The 18,740-nt window shown below is 44.8% G+C and overlaps 1 protein-coding gene across 1 annotated transcript in view; it reads left to right on the forward strand.

Moving 5' to 3' along the window:
* The window catches only part of LOC148540540 (very-long-chain 3-oxoacyl-CoA reductase-like), a 41,684-nt gene extending 24,602 nt beyond the window's left edge, over positions 1-17,082 (forward strand). Inside the window, exons 7-11 of the mRNA XM_088444253.1 lie at positions 3,504-3,538; positions 3,672-3,753; positions 9,908-9,973; positions 15,661-15,810; positions 16,448-17,082. Of these exons, the coding sequence (XP_088300379.1) occupies positions 3,504-3,538; positions 3,672-3,753; positions 9,908-9,973; positions 15,661-15,810; positions 16,448-16,567 (453 nt within the window). The 3' untranslated portion in view covers positions 16,568-17,082. The remainder of the gene's footprint in view (positions 1-3,503; positions 3,539-3,671; positions 3,754-9,907; positions 9,974-15,660; positions 15,811-16,447) is intronic.
* The last annotated feature ends 1,658 nt before the right edge of the window (positions 17,083-18,740 follow it).

The raw sequence follows: 18,740 nt of genomic DNA on the forward strand, positions 1-18,740 counted from the left end.
CTACTGCGCACACAATTCACAAACACAGAAAATAATTTTTTTTTTGGTTTGGACTGGAGTGTACTTTCGGGGGTTACAGCACCCTTAACGGTCAAGCCAGCCGGCCCTTTACTTATGACACAGGCGCACGCTTGGCACTACTTTGTTGATGCACGTGCGGCTACTGTGCACACAATTCACAAACACAGAAAATAATTTTTTTTTTGGTTTGGACTGGAGTGTACTTTCGGGGGTTACAGCACCCTTAACGGTCAAGCCAGCCGGCCCTTTACTTATGACACAGGCGCACGCTTGGCACTACTTTGTTGATGCACGTGCGGCTACTGCGCACACAATTCACAAACACAGAAAATAATTTTTTTTTTGGTTTGGACTGGAGTGTACTTTCGGGGGTTACAGCACCCTTAACGGTCAAGCCAGCCGGCCCTTTACTTATGACACAGGCGCACGCTTGGCACTACTTTGTTGATGCACGTGCGGCTACTGCGCACACAATTCACAAACACAGAAAATAATTTTTTTTTTGGTTTGGACTGGAGTGTACTTTCGGGGGTTACAGCACCCTTAACGGTCAAGCCAGCCGGCCCTTTACTTATGACACAGGCGCACGCTTGGCACTACTTTGTTGATGCACGTGCGGCTACTGCGCACACAATTCACAAACACAGAAAATAATTTTTTTTTTGGTTTGGACTGGAGTGTACTTTCGGGGGTTACAGCACCCTTAACGGTCAAGCCAGCCGGCCCTTTACTTATGACACAGGCGCACGCTTGGCACTACTTTGTTGATGCACGTGCGGCTACTGCGCACACAATTCACAAACACAGAAAATAATTTTTTTTTTGGTTTGGACTGGAGTGTACTTTCGGGGGTTACAGCACCCTTAACGGTCAAGCCAGCCGGCCCTTTACTTATGACACAGGCGCACGCTTGGCACTACTTTGTTGATGCACGTGCGGCTACTGCGCACACAATTCACAAACACAGAAAATATATTATTTTTTTAGCACTTGGGGGGAGCACCCCTGATGGACAGAGCACCCCCTGGACAACACTACAGCACCTCTTTAGGACTGGGACACTGCACAGGACTTTGGAGTGGACACAGCCCCTATGGAGAACTGACTGCACAACACAGTCCAGCCAGCCCCTATGGACTTTGAAGTAGTGGACACAGCCCCTATTAACAACAGCAGCACAGCACAACACAGCCAGCCCCTATGGACTTTGAAGTAGTGGACAACAGCAGCACTACACTACACTACACTACACAGCCCTAACTCCCACCCTCCCTCTTCACTGTCCACAGCCGAGTGAGAAAATGGCGCCGACGTGGGTACCTTATATAGGATCCAAAACCCGCGAGACTCGGAAGGCGGGATGATGACGTTTTGCCTCGATTTCAGATCCGAGTCAGGCGGGAAAAGTCGAGCCTGATTCGGATCGGACTCGGATCGGGGGGGCTCGGGGGGGTTCGGATTTCAGAAATCCGAACCCGCTCACCCCTAATTTTAGTATACCATATGTGATATATTGGCAGTTTATGTACAAGTTATTATTGTGATTGTGTAAAATGTGCATATGCACTGTCTGTATAGATGGAAGATGTAATGTCGCAGTAAGGCATTTGTTGTGGAAGAAGAAACACGACGCATTACCAGAGTGCATAGAAGTGATAGGCAGGTCTAATGTCACCCAGCCCAAATGCATGCGTTTCTAATCACCACTGATTCTGATTAGCAGATTCTGGGCTCTATTTACTACAATCCGCATATTGAATGCGTATTGTAGTGTGATATTAACAAGTGAATTCGCATTGCGAATTCAGGCAATATCACAGGGATTTACTATAAATCCCTTGCAGGGACAGAGCTTGCGATAAAGCTCTGTCCCTGCGGATCCCATCCGCACTCTAGTCGCGGTATTTTCAGAAAAAATACCGCGACTAAGAGCCCGCCCTCCCTTCATTACACTTACCTGCATCCTCCTGGCCTCCGGTGATCTTCTCCGGGCTTCCCGATCAGGTGATCTCCCATACTGCACTGGGGCCCGATCACCTGATGACCGGGCCCCAGTGTACTATGGGAGACCAGCTGACCGGAGAGGAGCCATCACCGGAGGCCCGATCACCGGTCCCTGGATTCAGGTAAGTAAAAAGAAAAAATGTTTAATTTTTTTTTTCTTTTTTTTTACAGCAATCAGCTTGCGGTCTGCTTAGACCACATAGCTGATTACTGGTACCGGCTCCCGCCTCTGCTCTCCCCATTAGAGCAGAGTGGGAGCCCGGAAACCGGGGGAGACCCTGGATAACGCCACCTCCAGGTGGCGTTATTATCACAGGGCTTTCCCCGATATTTTGTTACAATTTATTTTTAGTAACTGTGGTCGGATCACATTTCCCATTACAAATATGGGAAATGCGATCTGCTTTACTAAAAATAAGTGATACTGGGGGTTGGAGTAGAATTTTACTAATTTTACTCCAATTGCCCTGTAATAACTACAGGTGAAACTAAAATAATGTGAAAAGGGTGTGAAAACACCCTTTTTCACTTTATTTTAGTAAAAATAATGTTAATAAATAGAGCCCTCTGACATGTTAATCTTTAGATAGACATTATATAAATCACACACATAACACAGCAGAAATTCTTTTTAATAATGGGGAATTACTTATTATGACTCTTCCTATTGGTGCGATAAATATAACTTTTTTCTTATTGCCACTTACCCCATTACACAGCTGCCATGGTGACTGTGACCTGGAGCAGCAGGAGGTAACTGTGCAGTAGTGTGCATGCATGCGCTACTAATGGAACTGGAAGCAGATTTGGGCTTTCATTTACATTTCATTAAAAAAAAGTAATAAACAATTATCTGTGCATCTACATACGGAAATCTATCATCATTAGTACCCGGACTTGTACCCACCCCATGCTGAGTGCACAAGTTCCAACTGAAACAGGCGTCTTATATCCGTCCACTAGAGGTGAGTGGTTTGGATGCCTCGGAATCTGAATCTGCCCGAACATCGGGAATCCGCCTGACTAAGATTCTGCAAAACGTAATCCGAGTGGCGTCGGATTCTCGCGGGTCTTGGATTCTATATAAGGCACCGCGGACGGGACTCAGCTCCATTTCCTTGTTAAGCACGCTGCTGTATGCTACGCTTAACTCTGCTGTATAGGCTGTGCTGTTTAGTTCATGTGTATTCCATTCCAGGCACCCTGCAAGCCACATGCAGCTGCCGTGGGGCAGTGATGGTGCCGTTTTGGTCGCACACCCCTAGCTGCAGCCATGTCCAAGCATGCTTAAAGGCTTCATGCCCAACCCAAGATGCATAGGTGCTTGTGGAACTAATGTCAATCACATGAATATGGTCATTGTTCAAAACCCGTTCATCTTTTCATCACACATTACAGTACTGTATGTCCATTTGTTTCCAGACTGTGTGATGTGCAGAGATGTTGAAATAAACATATTTTATTTCTTACTTTTTCAGATGACACAGATTATTCTTCCTCAAATGGTGCAAAGGTAAAATGTGGAAGGGACTGAGAAGGCAGAGGTGTAAAAAACATATTCACATAAATTTAGGCTGGATAACAATCATTTGTGAGTGCTTCCAGGGTTTTACCTTCATTTTTATCTTCACTATTTTTCTCCACAGGAAGAAAGGCCTAATTATTAATCTTTCCTCAGGAGCTGGAAATCGCCCTTATCCAAATTCGACCGTATATAGTGCATCCAAGGTATGGATGAGAACCTTTGGAATGAATCCTTTGTGTAGATCGACAAATCAATGTATTGATTTTTATAATTAAGTTAAAATATGAGTTAGTAAAATGTGTCAGAATAAAAGACATATACATATGTTACAGGGAAGTAGATTGCACTGTACTGGAATTTAGGGGAAGGTAAAGTGGAGAGAGATAAAGTACAAACCAATCAGCTTCTAACTGTCATTTTTCAAAAACGCAGACTGTAAAATGACAGAAGCTGATTGGTTGGTACTTTATCTCTCACCACTTTGTCTCTCACCAAGGTCTGATACATATCCCCCCCCCTATAAGGAGTGAGTTGTTCATTACAAATAAGGGAGTAGTCACTAAGCTGTATTTTGTCTGCCACTGATAATGTTAACAATGAGCTTAGGGCCTGATTCTGACCCGCTCGCAAGCGCTGTATGCTCGCAAGCGGGTCGATGGTGCCCAAGTGCGCATGCGCGAGACCCGGCGAACGACGGGGAATCCATCACTCGGGGTCTCGCACCAAAGGGGGCGTGCTGTCGATGGTGAGTGACAGCACGCCCCCTTTGGTGGACGTGCCGGGGGCGTGGCTGCCAGACGGAGGCGTTCCTATGGGAACGCCTACCGTCTGGGTCCGGCCCCACTGACATCACAAGTGATAGAGCCAAAATCACTCCAGGGCTTGCGGCAGCGAGACCATACCGCAGGGTTTCGTCGCAAGCCTGATGGTCACGATGGTCTTGACCATCATCATGGACTCTCGCATAAGCTGTGGGTGGTAACCCACAGCTATGCGAGCGTCCAAGAGGCCGCTCCAATTTTAGGTAGGCCGGGCCTGATTCAGAGCGAGCGCTCTGGTCAGAGTGTCCGGCTCTGAATCAGGCCCTAAGTCCGGGGCGCCCTTAGTGTTAGCCGCGGGGGAGAGGGTTAGGTTTAGGGACCGTAGCGGGGTTAGGTTTTTTTGGGGAGGAGGTTAGGGTTAGACACCTCTAAGGGGGAGTTAGGTACCCCCAGGGAGAGGTTAGGGTCAGGCACCCCCCCTTGAGGGTTAGGTTTAGGGTGCGGTTTGATTAGGGTTAGGCACTAGGGGGGGAGGTTAGGCACCACTAAGGGAGGGTTAGGGTAGGAAGGGAGAGGGATAGGGTGCAGTAAGGGGGGGTTAGGGTTAGGTACCGCCGGGGGGAGGTTAGGGTTAGGCACCAGGGGGGGGAGTTTAGGGTTTGGCATCACTAAGGGAGGGTTAGGGGAAGGAGAGAGGTAGGGATAGAGTACTTACCTGCCCTGTCGGGATCTTCTCTCTTTGGGCTGCCAGAGTCAGGATAGGAGTCGCCGGGACTTCATACCCATTCCCTCCCCGCTGTTCTGATTTAGGTGGGAAAGTTCTGATTTGAAGGCTCTGTCCCTCCATCCTGAATGGGACAACTTTGACTTAACCTTGCTGGGGGGATAGGGGGGGAGGGGAAATCAAATAAAAACATACAGTAAGTCTAAAAAAAAACCACACTAATTTAGAATAGGGAATGAGAGATCTGTTGGTTCATTTGTGATATGGTCCATTTAAGTGCATTTCTAGTAAGGATCTTACCATAAGGAGAGTGTTAGATTTTTCTCCTATTTCCCGAAAGGCTAACGGTACTCTTCAAGTGCTTCACTATACCAAGGGTGGACAACAAACATTACACTGTACAGACTGTACTATGCAAGACACAACAAAAAGTAATCCCCCAGCACTCAGAATGAAATCAGCAATAAGATTTGAAAAACTACATGGTGGTAGATAATTCAGAGATCTCAGTTGCATTTTTTTGCAAAAATATGGCTAAGCCTCAAGGCTTTCCTGATACTGGAGGTCCCTATTACTTGGTCAGAGTCTGGGGTGCAGAACCCCAAAAAAGCCAGTGAAAGCCAGCCACCCCAGGGAAGCACACCAGTAAAAGACTAAAGTGTTAGTATGTTTTAATAAGTATAAAGCATAAACTATGTGTTAATAGGTGAAACATAGGTGGAAGGTGTAATTAAAATGCTAAGACAAAAAAAATAATAAAAATATATATATATATATATATACTAAGAGAAAAAAATATAATTTGAATGTGTTAAAGTGCTAAATAAAGTGTGCCACCCCAGAGCAGCCCAGCCACACCAACTCTGGGGGGGCACCACACCCCAAACTCATCCCCAGAACTGATAACTATATCCATTTTGGGTCATAAAATTGCACCCAATATAAGGCCACATGATAATGGCACATACAAATATACTTGAATTGAGAGCCAGATTACCTTGGAGTCACCCTTAAGTCCTCCTAATGGCACTACAAGAACCGGCATGCCTTTCAAACACTCGTCCCATCTATGTCTCTCAGTACAGCAATACATGTTGGTAGCTGCTCAATAATATCACTCTCTGATACTGGAGGTCCCTATTACTTGGTCAGAGTCCGGGGTGCAGAACCCCAAAAAGCCGGAGGTGTGGCCGGGCTGCTCTGGGGTGGCACACTTTAAAACTTTATTTAGCACTTTAACATCTTCAAATTATTATTGTGTGTGTGTGTGTGTGTGTGTGTGTGTGTGTGTGTGTGTGTGTACAACATCCACCAACTGCCGGCACTCCCTTCAATCCATGAAATTGCTCCGTTTCGGGGATATAATCCCGTCGTCAGGACCACATACAACAAATAATATACAGACAAAACACCCCTTAAATACCTTTACTCCAGTCACCACGATGCTCACGAGTCACGCCGTCGGGCCTCCCCTGCCGCGCTTCCGGGTTCTGCCAGGATGTGTCACCATGGAAACACACAACTTGCGTTCCACAGCTACCACCCTCCTGCGTTCCACTCACTTGCTGCCGCGGGAGCTCCGATCTCTATGGGACAAGTAGCCAGTGTTGGTGTAGCCATACTCCCTATCTATTACTGGAACAAACAAACAATTACATAAGTGTTACACATGAATACAAATATATAATGCTTAACAAAAATAACAACTATAACGAAAATAAACATATCCAACCCCAAAAAAAACCCTTATAGTTAATTTAAATGAGGATAATCCCATCCTGCACATTAAAGTACTAGTAATCATAAACAAAGCACAGTCGATGCCTACTGAAACAGGTATATATAAGAAAAATAGACTGACCTAAATAATGCTATTCCAGTTGATTTTATCGTTAAGTCCTCTGGGACTAATCGTGTCCAAACGAACAATCCACTGTGCCTCTCTAATAAGAAGTCTTCTAGCCCTATTCCCACCTCTTAGTGAAGGAGGTACATGGTCAATCATAAAACATCTAAGTGACGAGAGAGAATGACCTCTTTCCTTAAAATGCTTTGCCACTGGTTGGTCAATCGTTCTGCCACTTAGCGACAAACGGATGGCAGAGCGATGAGCTGCCATACGCTCACTAAATTTTCTTGTTGTTTGACCAATGTAACTCAGGGCCTAATTCAGACCCGCTCGCGAGCGCTCGCAAGCGGGTCGATGTTAGCCCAGTGCGCATGCGCACGACGGAGGCGGCTCCGTCGTGCGCATGCGCGAGACCCGGATAGCGATGGGCAAGCCGTCGCTATGGGTCTCGCTACAAAGGGGGCGTGCTGTTGATGGTGAGTGACAGCACGCGCCCTTTGGTGGGCGTGCCGGGGGCGTGACTGGCCAGACGGAGGCGTTCCCATGGCCCCACTGACATCACAAGTGATGTCAGTGGGAGTGCTCTCGGCTCTGATAGAGCCGAAAGCACTCCAGGGCTTGCGGCAGACGAGACCCTACCACAAGGGTCTCATCGCAAGCCCAATCTTTTTGGCCGCTCACTATAGCTGTGGGTGGTCATCCACAGGTATGCGAGCGGCCAGGAGGCCGCTCTAAAATCAGGAAGGACGGCCCTGATTCAGAGCGAGAGCTCTGTCAGAGCGTCAGGCTCTGAATCAGGGCCTCAATCCACATGGGCATACAATCATGTATACCACATGTGTGCTACTACATGTCAAAACATGATGGATATCATAGGACTTATTGTTGTGGGGGTGTTTAAATGATTTACAAGCTATTGAAAAAGAACATGTAGTACAGTTGTTGCATTTATAGCAACCCGGTGGTTTTCGATTAACATTAGACAAATCTGGAACACCTCTGCCAGTGATATCTGTCTTCACCAGCCTATCTCTTAAATTTCTACCTCTTCTAAATGCTGCTAATGGTCGCATGTTCTTAAATGAAGGAAGTTCACTATCAGTAGTTACAATACTCCATAAAGCTTTAGTGGCTCTTTTAATGATAGGGCTGGCTACTGTATAATTACTGGTCCAAGGGATGAACCGTTGTCCAGTCCGTTTAACTGGATTCAATAGCTCTTCTCTAGACATGTCGAGCACTTTGGACTTTTGTAACATCAAATGCTTTAAATCATAACCACGGGCCACAAAACTTTTAATTAAATCATCAATCAGATCTGGGAGCTTAAGCCTGTCGCTCGTGATGCGGCAATACGCATCATCTGCGACAGTGGTAAGCCCTGTTTTAGTGCTGTAGGGTGATGGCTGGAAGCCATCAACAGCATATTCCTGTCTGTTCCTTTCCTGAATACCTCAATTTCAGTAAGGTCATTATTGATTTTGATTTTTACATCCAAAAAATGAATTTCCCGATTATCATACACACGTGAATTTTATGGGAGAATCAGCCTCATTGATCTTAATCATGAGTTTTTCAAAAGAGTCAACTCCCCCGGTCCATAGGAGTAGTACATCATCAATGTACCGGGTGTACCAGAGAATGTGTTGAGCAATATCAGGATCATCAAAAAATAATCTTTGTTCCTCTGCAAACATAAAAACATTAGCATACGAGGGTGCCACGGAAGATCCCATGGCGCACCCTCATAGCTGCAGGTACACTTCCCCATCATAAAGGAAATAATTCCTATGCCGAATCAATTCCAACAATGTAAGGAACAGATCATGATTAAATACAGAAGGTAATAGATTACGTTCAAGAAAGTCTCTCATAGCCAGTAGTCCATCCCTATGAGGGATAACCGTATAGAGACTACGGACGTCTACACAGCACAAAAGTGTGCCATTAGGCACTGGACCCAGATCGATTAGTTTCTTCAATAAAGAGGTGGTATCTTTTAGAAAGGTCCCTTGTAGAGGAAGCAGTGGTTGTGAGATCACATCCAGCAACTGAGAAGTAACTTGATATAGGGAGTCACGAGCCAATATAATCGGTCTCCCTGGTGGTCTAGTGCTGTCCTTGTGCATTTTAGGCAAAGTATACAGGATAGGCGTAAGAGGATACTGGACACAAAGGGCATTAAAAATCTTTTGTGATATTTTGCTTTCCTCCTTATTGCATTTGAGAAGGTGTATGTTTTCTTTTATATCTACTGGCTGCTAATATTTTCTGTTCTTGTGCACATTCACTATATCTATAGTTTGATCCATATGGATCCAATGGTGACCCAGAAAAGTGATAAGTAAGGATCCACCTTACTTCTCAAATTACCTAGAGAGTATGATTATTAAATCATGGGACCTGGAAGGATATGTTTAAGGGGGTTATCGTGTGAAACAAAAACATTAGAGTTTGCCATGCTGATGTGCCCCTTTGAAACACTGGACATTTCTTATGCTGGGCATACACGGCAAGATAAAATGTCTGTCAGACCGTCAGACATTTTATCTGGCCGGCTGCCAGCAGCAGATGTCCGCGGCATACACTGTGAGAGAAATCTCAGTGTATAGCCTGACATCTGCGCTCCGCCCCCCGGGGGAGGAGACATTTCCCTGTTCCTTCCGTAGGAAGGAACACAGGAAATGTCTGTCTGTTGGCCGCGCTGGGCATACACTGCCCGATGCGGCCGACAGTTACCGGGTAAATATCGCATCGGACGGGCATGCTGGACAATCCAGCATGCCTGACCAATATTTAACCCTCGGTCGCCCCCCCCCACGCTACAATTATCGCGGCGATCCGCCGATATCGGGCGGATCGTCCTGATAATTGCAGTGTGTATGGCCAGCATTACCAATACATGTCGCCTTATTACACCTTTAATCAAGTAAAGCAAGAAGCTTTTCTTTGTTTTTCTTTTACAATACAGTTGTAATTATAGAAGAACACTTGTTTATGTCTTTTAACCCTTACTCTTTCAGGTCTTTGTGGATTTCTTCTCCCGGGGTCTACATGCAGAATACAAGGGAGCAGGAATAACTGTGCAGGTAAAAAATCATCACTTGTTGCCTGTATGGTGTAAAATACCCTTTCGCAGTACCATAGGGTCCTTGGTGGGTATTTGTATACATTTATATTGTACTTTGTATTTATTACTGAGATTTTTTTTAACTCATTGCAATGTTTCTTCTTTTAAGATCTGTCACAGTGGTGCATTTTTTTCTTAGTGGTTGTTAGCAGGGCTGTAACTAAGGTAGTGCGACCAGTGCCATGGCACAGGACACCCGCAGGGCAGCGGGCGCTGTTTGGGCCTGTAAATTTTCCTGTTTATTATCATTCTCACTTGTAGCTTCCTCTTCTTTTATGCCCAGCATCTCCTGGCCTCCCCTATCTCTTCCCTGGCCATTCCCCATGAAGCCATGGCCCTTTTTTCAGGTGTACTATCTTATGTTCCTATTTAAAAAAATGAAGAGGGGGCGCCAATGCTCCCTCTGGCACAGGGCACCAAAAAGTCTAGTTACGGCTCTGGTTGTTATGTAGTTATTTACAAACCAGTAATTACTGTGTGCCATTGATTTACAAGCAGGAAGTCAGAGAATTAATGGATTTCTGCTCAGTTCATAGAAATCACATGCACTGTTTTCTGCATTTATTAGTTAATTGCAGTCTTGCTGAGCTCTGGGATACTTTATAGCTTTAACAGCCAACAATATCCATGGCTAATAGTGCTTGCAGGTTCAATAAACTTGCCAACAATGGAGTCTGTGATGTACACTAGCTTCAGAAAGGGCATTCCGATATAACAACTAACACCAATAGAAGAAGGAATTCCTTAATAGGAGAACCTGGGGTAAGCTAAATCTCCCTATTTGGACAGCTAATGCGTCAGTTTAAAAGAGTAGATTATAAAGAAACAACTTTGTATGCAGGATTTGGGAGAATTAGCTGATTGCAGATATGGACTAAGCATCCACTATACAATTTTCTGTCAGATATCTGTCCAATCTGGCTGGTTGGAATGAAAACCTGGTAATGTATGGGAGCAAATGACAGTCGATCAAATGGCTTTAAACACTGAAAAAAAGACAAAAATAATTAACCAATTTTTCTAAACAACCATTTATGGCCACAGTGTTTGTGAGCAAATGGTTGATTGTCATTTTCTCCCATACATTACCAGGTTTTCATTCCAACCAGCCAGATTGGACAGATAATTGTATAGTGGATGGCCAGCATTAGCTTTAGACTGGCATTTTTCCACTTTTCCCATTCTTTGTGGATTAAAGCCTTTATCATATGATGTACTGGGAAAATTCTGGTTGTCTGGTTATGTTCTTGAGAAAAAGATCTTTGCGGTGCTGTGGATGTTATTACCTCATCCATTCCCATAGACAAATATATGTAAATTATTTATAAATTTCTTTCATCCCTGCAATATATTTTTTAAATTGTTGTTGAGGCTGATGTCTTTCTTTAATCTGTGAATTGCATGTTGCAAAATACTCCTTCATTTAGTGCTGAAAAACCTTCATCAGAACTTCGAAGTTGCACAGATTTAATTATGTTGTGACTTTTATCCGTATTTTTTCAAAAGATTCTGCATATGCACTGAGGACAAATAACACCAACCACTTTATTTCCAGATATACTAAATGAAACAACATTCCTACTTTAAAGGCTTTCCTAGAACTGGTGTATTTCAGCCATTTAAGATTGGGCTCAGATAACGTTCCAATTTTGTATCCGTCCTTGCTTGCAGCCAGAATGAAGTACTGTGGAGTGCTCAGCTCAATGTTTTAACTTCCTTACATTCTGCCCGGCACATCTGTGTGACACTGTGCGTACACTTGAGAACACCAGTATTTAGTTTAGGCACTTTTCACTGCCAGTTCTGCTCCTGGAGATAGCAAATGGGTATATACAGGTTAGTCAGCCTATCTAAGGCTTTACCGTAAGCCTGGCACTACAGAAAGCTGACTTACATAGATAGGAAAAGACTACAGATGTGCCTAGCTAGTTTGCTGTTCATGACGCGCCATTTAGGCCTCTGAGTCGCGCCATGGAACCAGGGCCGCCATCAGGGGGGGGACAATCAGTACTCCTGTACCGGGCCCGGACAGCTGAGGGGCCCGGCAACCGGCATGCAGAGTTAATTGCTCATTTATCACCCTCATAGAGGACAGCTGAGGCTGAACCAAGGAGCTGGGGGGGCCCTGCCTTATTCATTGGTACCGGGTCCCATGATTTCTGATGGCAGCCCTGCATGGAACGTTACATTATGGCTGGACTTGTGGCGTACCGTGGTATTCTTCAAAGAAGGATACGCTGTGGCATGTAATACAGCGCTTAACCGCTGGGTGGCGAGTGCTCCACTGTTGTAATTTGTACTGAATACCATACTGTTAAATTGGATGGATATCACATTCACGTACTGTACAGTATTTGCATGTTCGCACAACCAATATTTTTAATATCACATACAGTACATACAGTAAGCTCTTAGAACGGGACGCAAATCAGCACACATACATATTGTACATAACTGTATAGTAGTGTACTGTAGTTGCCTGAGTGGTTATCACTGTATAACTGATACTGTAGATTAATGAGATGCACGCACAGCTTTCACTGAGATGGGGTGAATTATTCTCTACTGGTGGGGTACTGTGTATATACAGTATGTACTAGTACTGTATAATATCTGGAAAGGAAGACAAATTTTTTTAATTTTAAAAACAGAAGAGGGTGAGTGGAGTGCCCAAGGATGAGCCTGCTACAGTATGCAGAGCTGTAACTAGACTTTTTGGTGCCCTGTGCCAGAAAGAGCATTGGCGCCCCCTCATTTTTCAAAGGGACATAATGCACCCAGAAAAGGGCCATGTCTTCATGGGGAAGGGCCAGGGAAGAGATAGGAGAGGCCAGGAGATGCTGGGGATGAAATAAGAGGAAGCTACAAGCAATAATGATAATAAACAGAAATTTGACAGGCCCAAACAGTGCCCCCTGACCTGTGGTGCCCTGTTCGATGGCACCGGCCGCACTACCCTAGCTACGGCCCTGACAGTATGTGCTGTTCTTCATATACTGTAGCTGACTTGTGGGCTAGTGGTTAGGTGATTGATTTGCAACAATGGTTGTCCCGGGTTTGAGCCCTGCAAAAGAATATTTTTTTTTTTGCCACTTTCGGCTCTGGACACTATAGTGAAACTACTGTAGTAGTGGGCTGTTTAAAAGTAAGGCATTACCAACTGATTAGTGCAAACTTGCGTCAATGTCTGTGCTGTGGTGGCTGTCAGCTCTGAGGGGTTACAATGGGATCTCTGGAGCATGCCCAGTGGAGGGGTTACAATGGGATCTGTGGCGCATGCCCAGTGGAGCCAAGCCATATGTAGCACTATGCCATGGCATATGGAAGATCATTGCACTGCGCATGCCCAGTTGACTGTATTACTATGCGGTTGAATTTTCACACTTGTGCCACTCTCTGCGCTGTCCCAGACTTGGACACTATAGTCATTTCATAACTTCAGAAACTGCTAGTGGGCTGTTTGAGAGAGGGGTCTCTGTATTACAAATTGACTGTGCGTCTAAAGCGCAAACTTGCGTCAATGTCATTGCTGTCCCAGACTTGTACACAATAGTGATTTCATGAGTTCAGTAACTGGTAGTTGGCTCTGTTTGAGAGAGAGGTCTCTGTATTACAAACTGACTGTGCATTTAAAGCGCAAACTTGCGTCAATGTCGATGCTGTCCCAGACTTGTACACTTTAGTGATTTCATGACTTCAGTAACTGCTAGTGGGCTTTGGGCCTGATTCAGACCCACTCGTGAGCGCTCGCAAGCGGGTCCATGTTGCCCAAGTGCGCATGTGCACGACGGAGGCGGCTCCATCGTGCGCATGCGCGAGACCCGAATAACGACGGCCAAGCCGTCATTATGGGTCTCGCACCAAAGGGGGCGTGCTGTTGAAGGTGATTGACAGCACGCCCCCTTTGGTGGGCGTGCCGGGGGTGTGGCTGCCCAGACGGAGGCGTTCCCATGGGAACGCCTACCGTCTGGGGCCGGCCCCACTGACATCACTAGTGATGTCAGTGGGAGTGCTTTTGGCTCTGATAGAGCCAAAAGCACTCCAGGGCTTGCGGCAACGAGATCCTACCGCAAGGGTCTCGTCGCAAGCCCGATGGTCGCGATGATTTTGTCCATCGCGACCATCATTTTGGCCGCTTGCTATAGCTGTGGGTGGTCACCCACAGCTATGCGAGCGGCCGGGAGGCCGCCCCAAACACTAAGATGGATGGCCCCGATTCAGAGCGAGTGCTCTGTCAGAGCGTCTGGCTCTGAATCAGGGCCTCTGTTTGAGAGAGAGTTCTCTATATTACAAACAGATTGTGCATTTAAAGTGCAAACTTGCGTCAATATCGGCACTGTCCCAGACTTGGACACTATAGTGATTTCTCATGAAGAGGAGAAGCTGCATCATATATAGGGGTCTATGTACTAAGCCAAGGGTTGCCAACCCAATCCTCGAGGGCCCCTAACATTACACGTTTTGCAGACTACCTAGCAGGTGCACAGGTGTAGTCATTACCAACTGTTACATTTTGAAACATGTGATGCATTCATTTCTAACTGACATATTCTACAGATCCACAGGTTCCTGGAAAACATGAACTCTTAGGGGATCTCGAGGACCAGTTTGGCCACCCTTGTACTAAGCCTTGGAGATAAAGTGGATATAGATAAAGTACCAACCAATCAGCTCCTGTCACTTTACAGGCTGTGTTTAAAAAGTGACAGGAGCTGATTGGTTGGTACTTTATCTCCATCCACTTTATCTCACTCCAAGGCTTAGTACATAGATCTGATAATCCATAGGTATTTTTTAATGTAACTGTCTATACCTAACCTAGAAGACATAACCCATTGTAAGGGTTAACATGGATTACTGAAGTGAGGGTTGAAGAATGAACATATCTAGCGGTATTCCTTGCTTTATGGACTGTGGTGTTGGGGAGTCTTTCACTCTGCTTTTTCTTTAGAAGAGCTGTAGATCAGGACTCACCACTATATTTATATGGCTCACTTTGTACCTTCCAGTTGAGCACTATGACCCATAAATTAACAATAATGATTAAATTATGAATAAAATGCAGGTAACACCTAATCGGGCATGGTAGGAAATTCCATAGGTGGGTAGCAGCACAGGAGGAGTCTTTTAGGAAGAAGTGAGAGGTAGATCAAAGGGGGTGAGAGGGATAATATTTTAATATGTGATTTGAAATATGTGAAGTGTATTGTTGTTGAGAGCTTTGTAAGAAAGGGTTAACTAAATTGGATTCTGGAGGACACAGGGTACCAGTGTCGGGATTCGCAAAGTGATGCAGTAGACATGGAGTGGAGAGAATTTGCTGCTGCAATTAAAATGGATTGAAAAAGGAGTAGATGGGTGGTGGGAATGCCAGATAGAAGGAGGTTGCAAGCCAAGGTTGAGATTATGAGAAAGCAAATAAGAGCTTTTGTAGCATCTTGGGTAAGAAAAGGGCATATTTTGGAAATATTTAATAAGGTAAGGTGGTTACTCTATAGTGGTAACTGTAGGGAACAGAGAGGAAGTCTAAAAGTCTACTGGCTATTACAAAGTGACTTTGAGCAAATGTACCATCCTCAAAAAGTTGATTTTTCTGTTTTAAATACTTTGCCTATTTTCTTCTAACTAGTGTTGTTCCTTCTACAGAGTGTGATGCCATTATTAGTCTCAACAGACATGACCTATCATATGAAACCAAACATTATCATAAAATCATCTCGGGCATATGCTTATGAAGCTCTGAATGCTGTGGGTTATGCACAAAGAACAAATGGATGTCTCTCACACTGTCTACAGGTAACAGCATCCATTGTACTTGCAAAAAGAGCTTCTCTAACAGAGGGGTATAGAGGAACCACACTCCTAATATACATCAATTCAAATTAAGTGGCTTATGGTTACATGTGGCGCCTTTTATATTTCTGATGGCATGGGCTGCAATATTCATCTCTATCTCTGAAATAATCATCTCTATCTTTTAGAATTCTGTCTTCCAAACAAGCATCATATTAAAGATAACTTTGATTTGCACAAACGCTATTTGGCTGACATTATCACAGCTGCAACTATGTACAATCATGAACAGCACTTGATGAGATGAAACACAGTAACAACTGATGATTTTGTCCATTGACTTCTGGGCTTAAAGTTAATCTGTCCATTGGGGTTATGTAAGCTTTACTGCAGGAATTATCACCATAGCATTAATAGTCAGTCGCCAGTCTCTCTCTTAACCACCTCATAAGTTGCAGACTGGCTTCCAAATGTAAGGACATTTTGAGCCATTGGTCTTTCTAGAAACCATGATACCACCTTTTTTTCTCCGTATAGGGGTTCTCCATGAATAGCTACTATATTGAAGATAAATTTAGCAATATCGTCTTACTATTCACCCCTTATATTAACTTTATTTATTTTGTGTTTATTTATTTAGAGTTATGTTGTTGACCTCTTGCCAGAAGCCCTTTTCTTTGCTATTATATCATCGAAAGCATTGGAAAGTCAATTCAATAAATTAATAAGCAGCAACAACAAAAGCAAGAAAAATAAGTGAGCATGATGTTCTGTGAGCATGATGTTCTGTTATCACATGTCCTGTGAGGAGTAACTTGTCTTTTAGCATTTATTAAATGGTATGATTGGATTTCTATGTTTTTGTTATAAATTGTATTCTCTTATATTCCTGTAAACTAAGATATATACTTTATAGTAACTACTACAGGCATTTCCTGCAACCTTTGAAGTACCCTTTCAACTAAACCAACATTTTTTTGTAATTATACTATTCAAGCCTAATCAATGTTTTATCACCCCATCTTAATAAAGAGTTGGAAATGCATCTGACTTTTTGATATGAAACTCTATTATATGATTCACCAATCTCACTGTAATTACCCACTGCATGTGTGTGTCTTCTTGCTCCTTGATCATTAAAACCTATTATCTAATTCTATACTTAAAGTGATGCTGTTTGTCATCCATTGTCATTTTTACATTCTTCCACTCCCCTTTTACTTCATTGGCCTCAGTTCATATTTTGTATTCTTTACTGTACTATGTTATACACACCTTGACCAATAAAGATATGTTATAAAATAAAAATGAATTATTTTACTGTCTCCCTGCATCTGGGTTCAGAAACAACTGATTATTCAGAAATTACAGTATGCATCAATCAGAGCCAGTGGTGTAACCAGGGGGGGTTGACCAGGGCATCATACCTGCACTGACCGCCACTATTGTGCTGCAGCTGTCCGCCCATCGTCATTGCACCGCCAAGCAAGGCCCATGGTGCTTGGCGGCATTACTGCAGCAGCGCCCACTTTATTAGGGTTGCTGCCGGGAGGATGAGCTTGAAGCCAGCGTCATGCTCCCTGCACTCTGAGCTTCAGCCTTCTGCCTGGCCTCACCGTCCCTGCTGGCTTCCAACTTCCAGATGAAGGTAAGGAGAGGGAGGAGGGGAGATTCACATAGAGATATAGAGTGATGGTGGGCGGAAGAGACACACAAAGACTTAGAATGAAGGGGGGAGACACACAGAGACATAGAATGAAGGGGGAGACAATGCAGAGAGATGATGGTGTGCTGAAACAACACAGGGGGATGATGGTGTGCTGAGAGATGACACAGTGGGCAGTTGATGGTCTGCTGAGAGATGACGCAGTGGGGAGGTGATGGTGTGCTGAGAGATGACACAGTGGGGAGGTGATGGTGTGCTGAGAGATGACGCAGTGGGAAGGTGATGGTGTGCTGAGAGATGGCACAGCGAGGGGTTGATGGTGTGCTAAGAGACAACTCAATGGGGAGGTGATAGTGTGCTGAGAGATGATGCAGTGAGGGGTTGATGGTGTGCTGCAAGAGAATGCAGTGGGTAGTTGATGGTGTGCTGAGAGATGACGCAGTGAGGGGTTGATGGTGTGCTGAGAGACAATGCAGTGGGGAGGTGATGGTGTGCTGAGAGATGACGCAGTGAGGGGTTGATGGTGTGCAGAGAGACGATGCAGTGGGGAGGTGATGGTGTGCTGAGAGATGATGCAGTGGGGAGCTTATGGTGTGCTGAGGGATGACGCAGTGAGGAGTTGATGTTGTGCTGAGAGGCGATGCATTGGGGACCCGTACGGTATGTGGCCACGTTCGTTTTTTGCCACATGTACTTTAGTGTGTGTGTGGCGCCATTCTTCATCTTGCCCTGGGTGCCGAAGACCCTAGTTATGCCTCTGATCAGAGCCCATGCAACTAGGCCCTATTGGCAGCTGCTTCTTCTGATATTGCATGGTGGCACCAGAGCCGTAACTAGACTTTTTGGTGCCCTGTGCCAGAAAATGCATTGGTGCCTCACTCATTTTTCAAGGTGACATAATGCACCATAAATAGGGGAATTGCCTCATGGGGAAGGGCCATGGGAAGAGATAGGGGAGGCCAGGAGATGCTGGGGATGAAATAAGAGGAAGCTACAAGTGAGAATGATAATAAATAGAAGTTTGACAGGCCCAAAGAGTGCCCCCTGACCTGCGGTGCCCTGTGCGGTGGAACCGTCCGCACTACCCTAGCTACGGACCTGGGTGGCACTATTGCACCTCATTATGTGGGAGATGTATCAAGCATTGGAAATAGATAAAGTGGAGAAGGTGCACAAAGAAATCAATCAGGTTCTGTCATCTATCTAAAATAATTTGAAATGACTGTTATATGCTGACTGGTTTCTTTGGGCAACTACTCCACTTTAT

The sequence above is a fragment of the Taudactylus pleione genome, unplaced genomic scaffold (genome assembly GCF_031769625.1).
Source record: "Taudactylus pleione unplaced genomic scaffold, aTauple2 ptg000019l, whole genome shotgun sequence".
Taxonomy (NCBI): domain Eukaryota; kingdom Metazoa; phylum Chordata; class Amphibia; order Anura; family Myobatrachidae; genus Taudactylus; species Taudactylus pleione.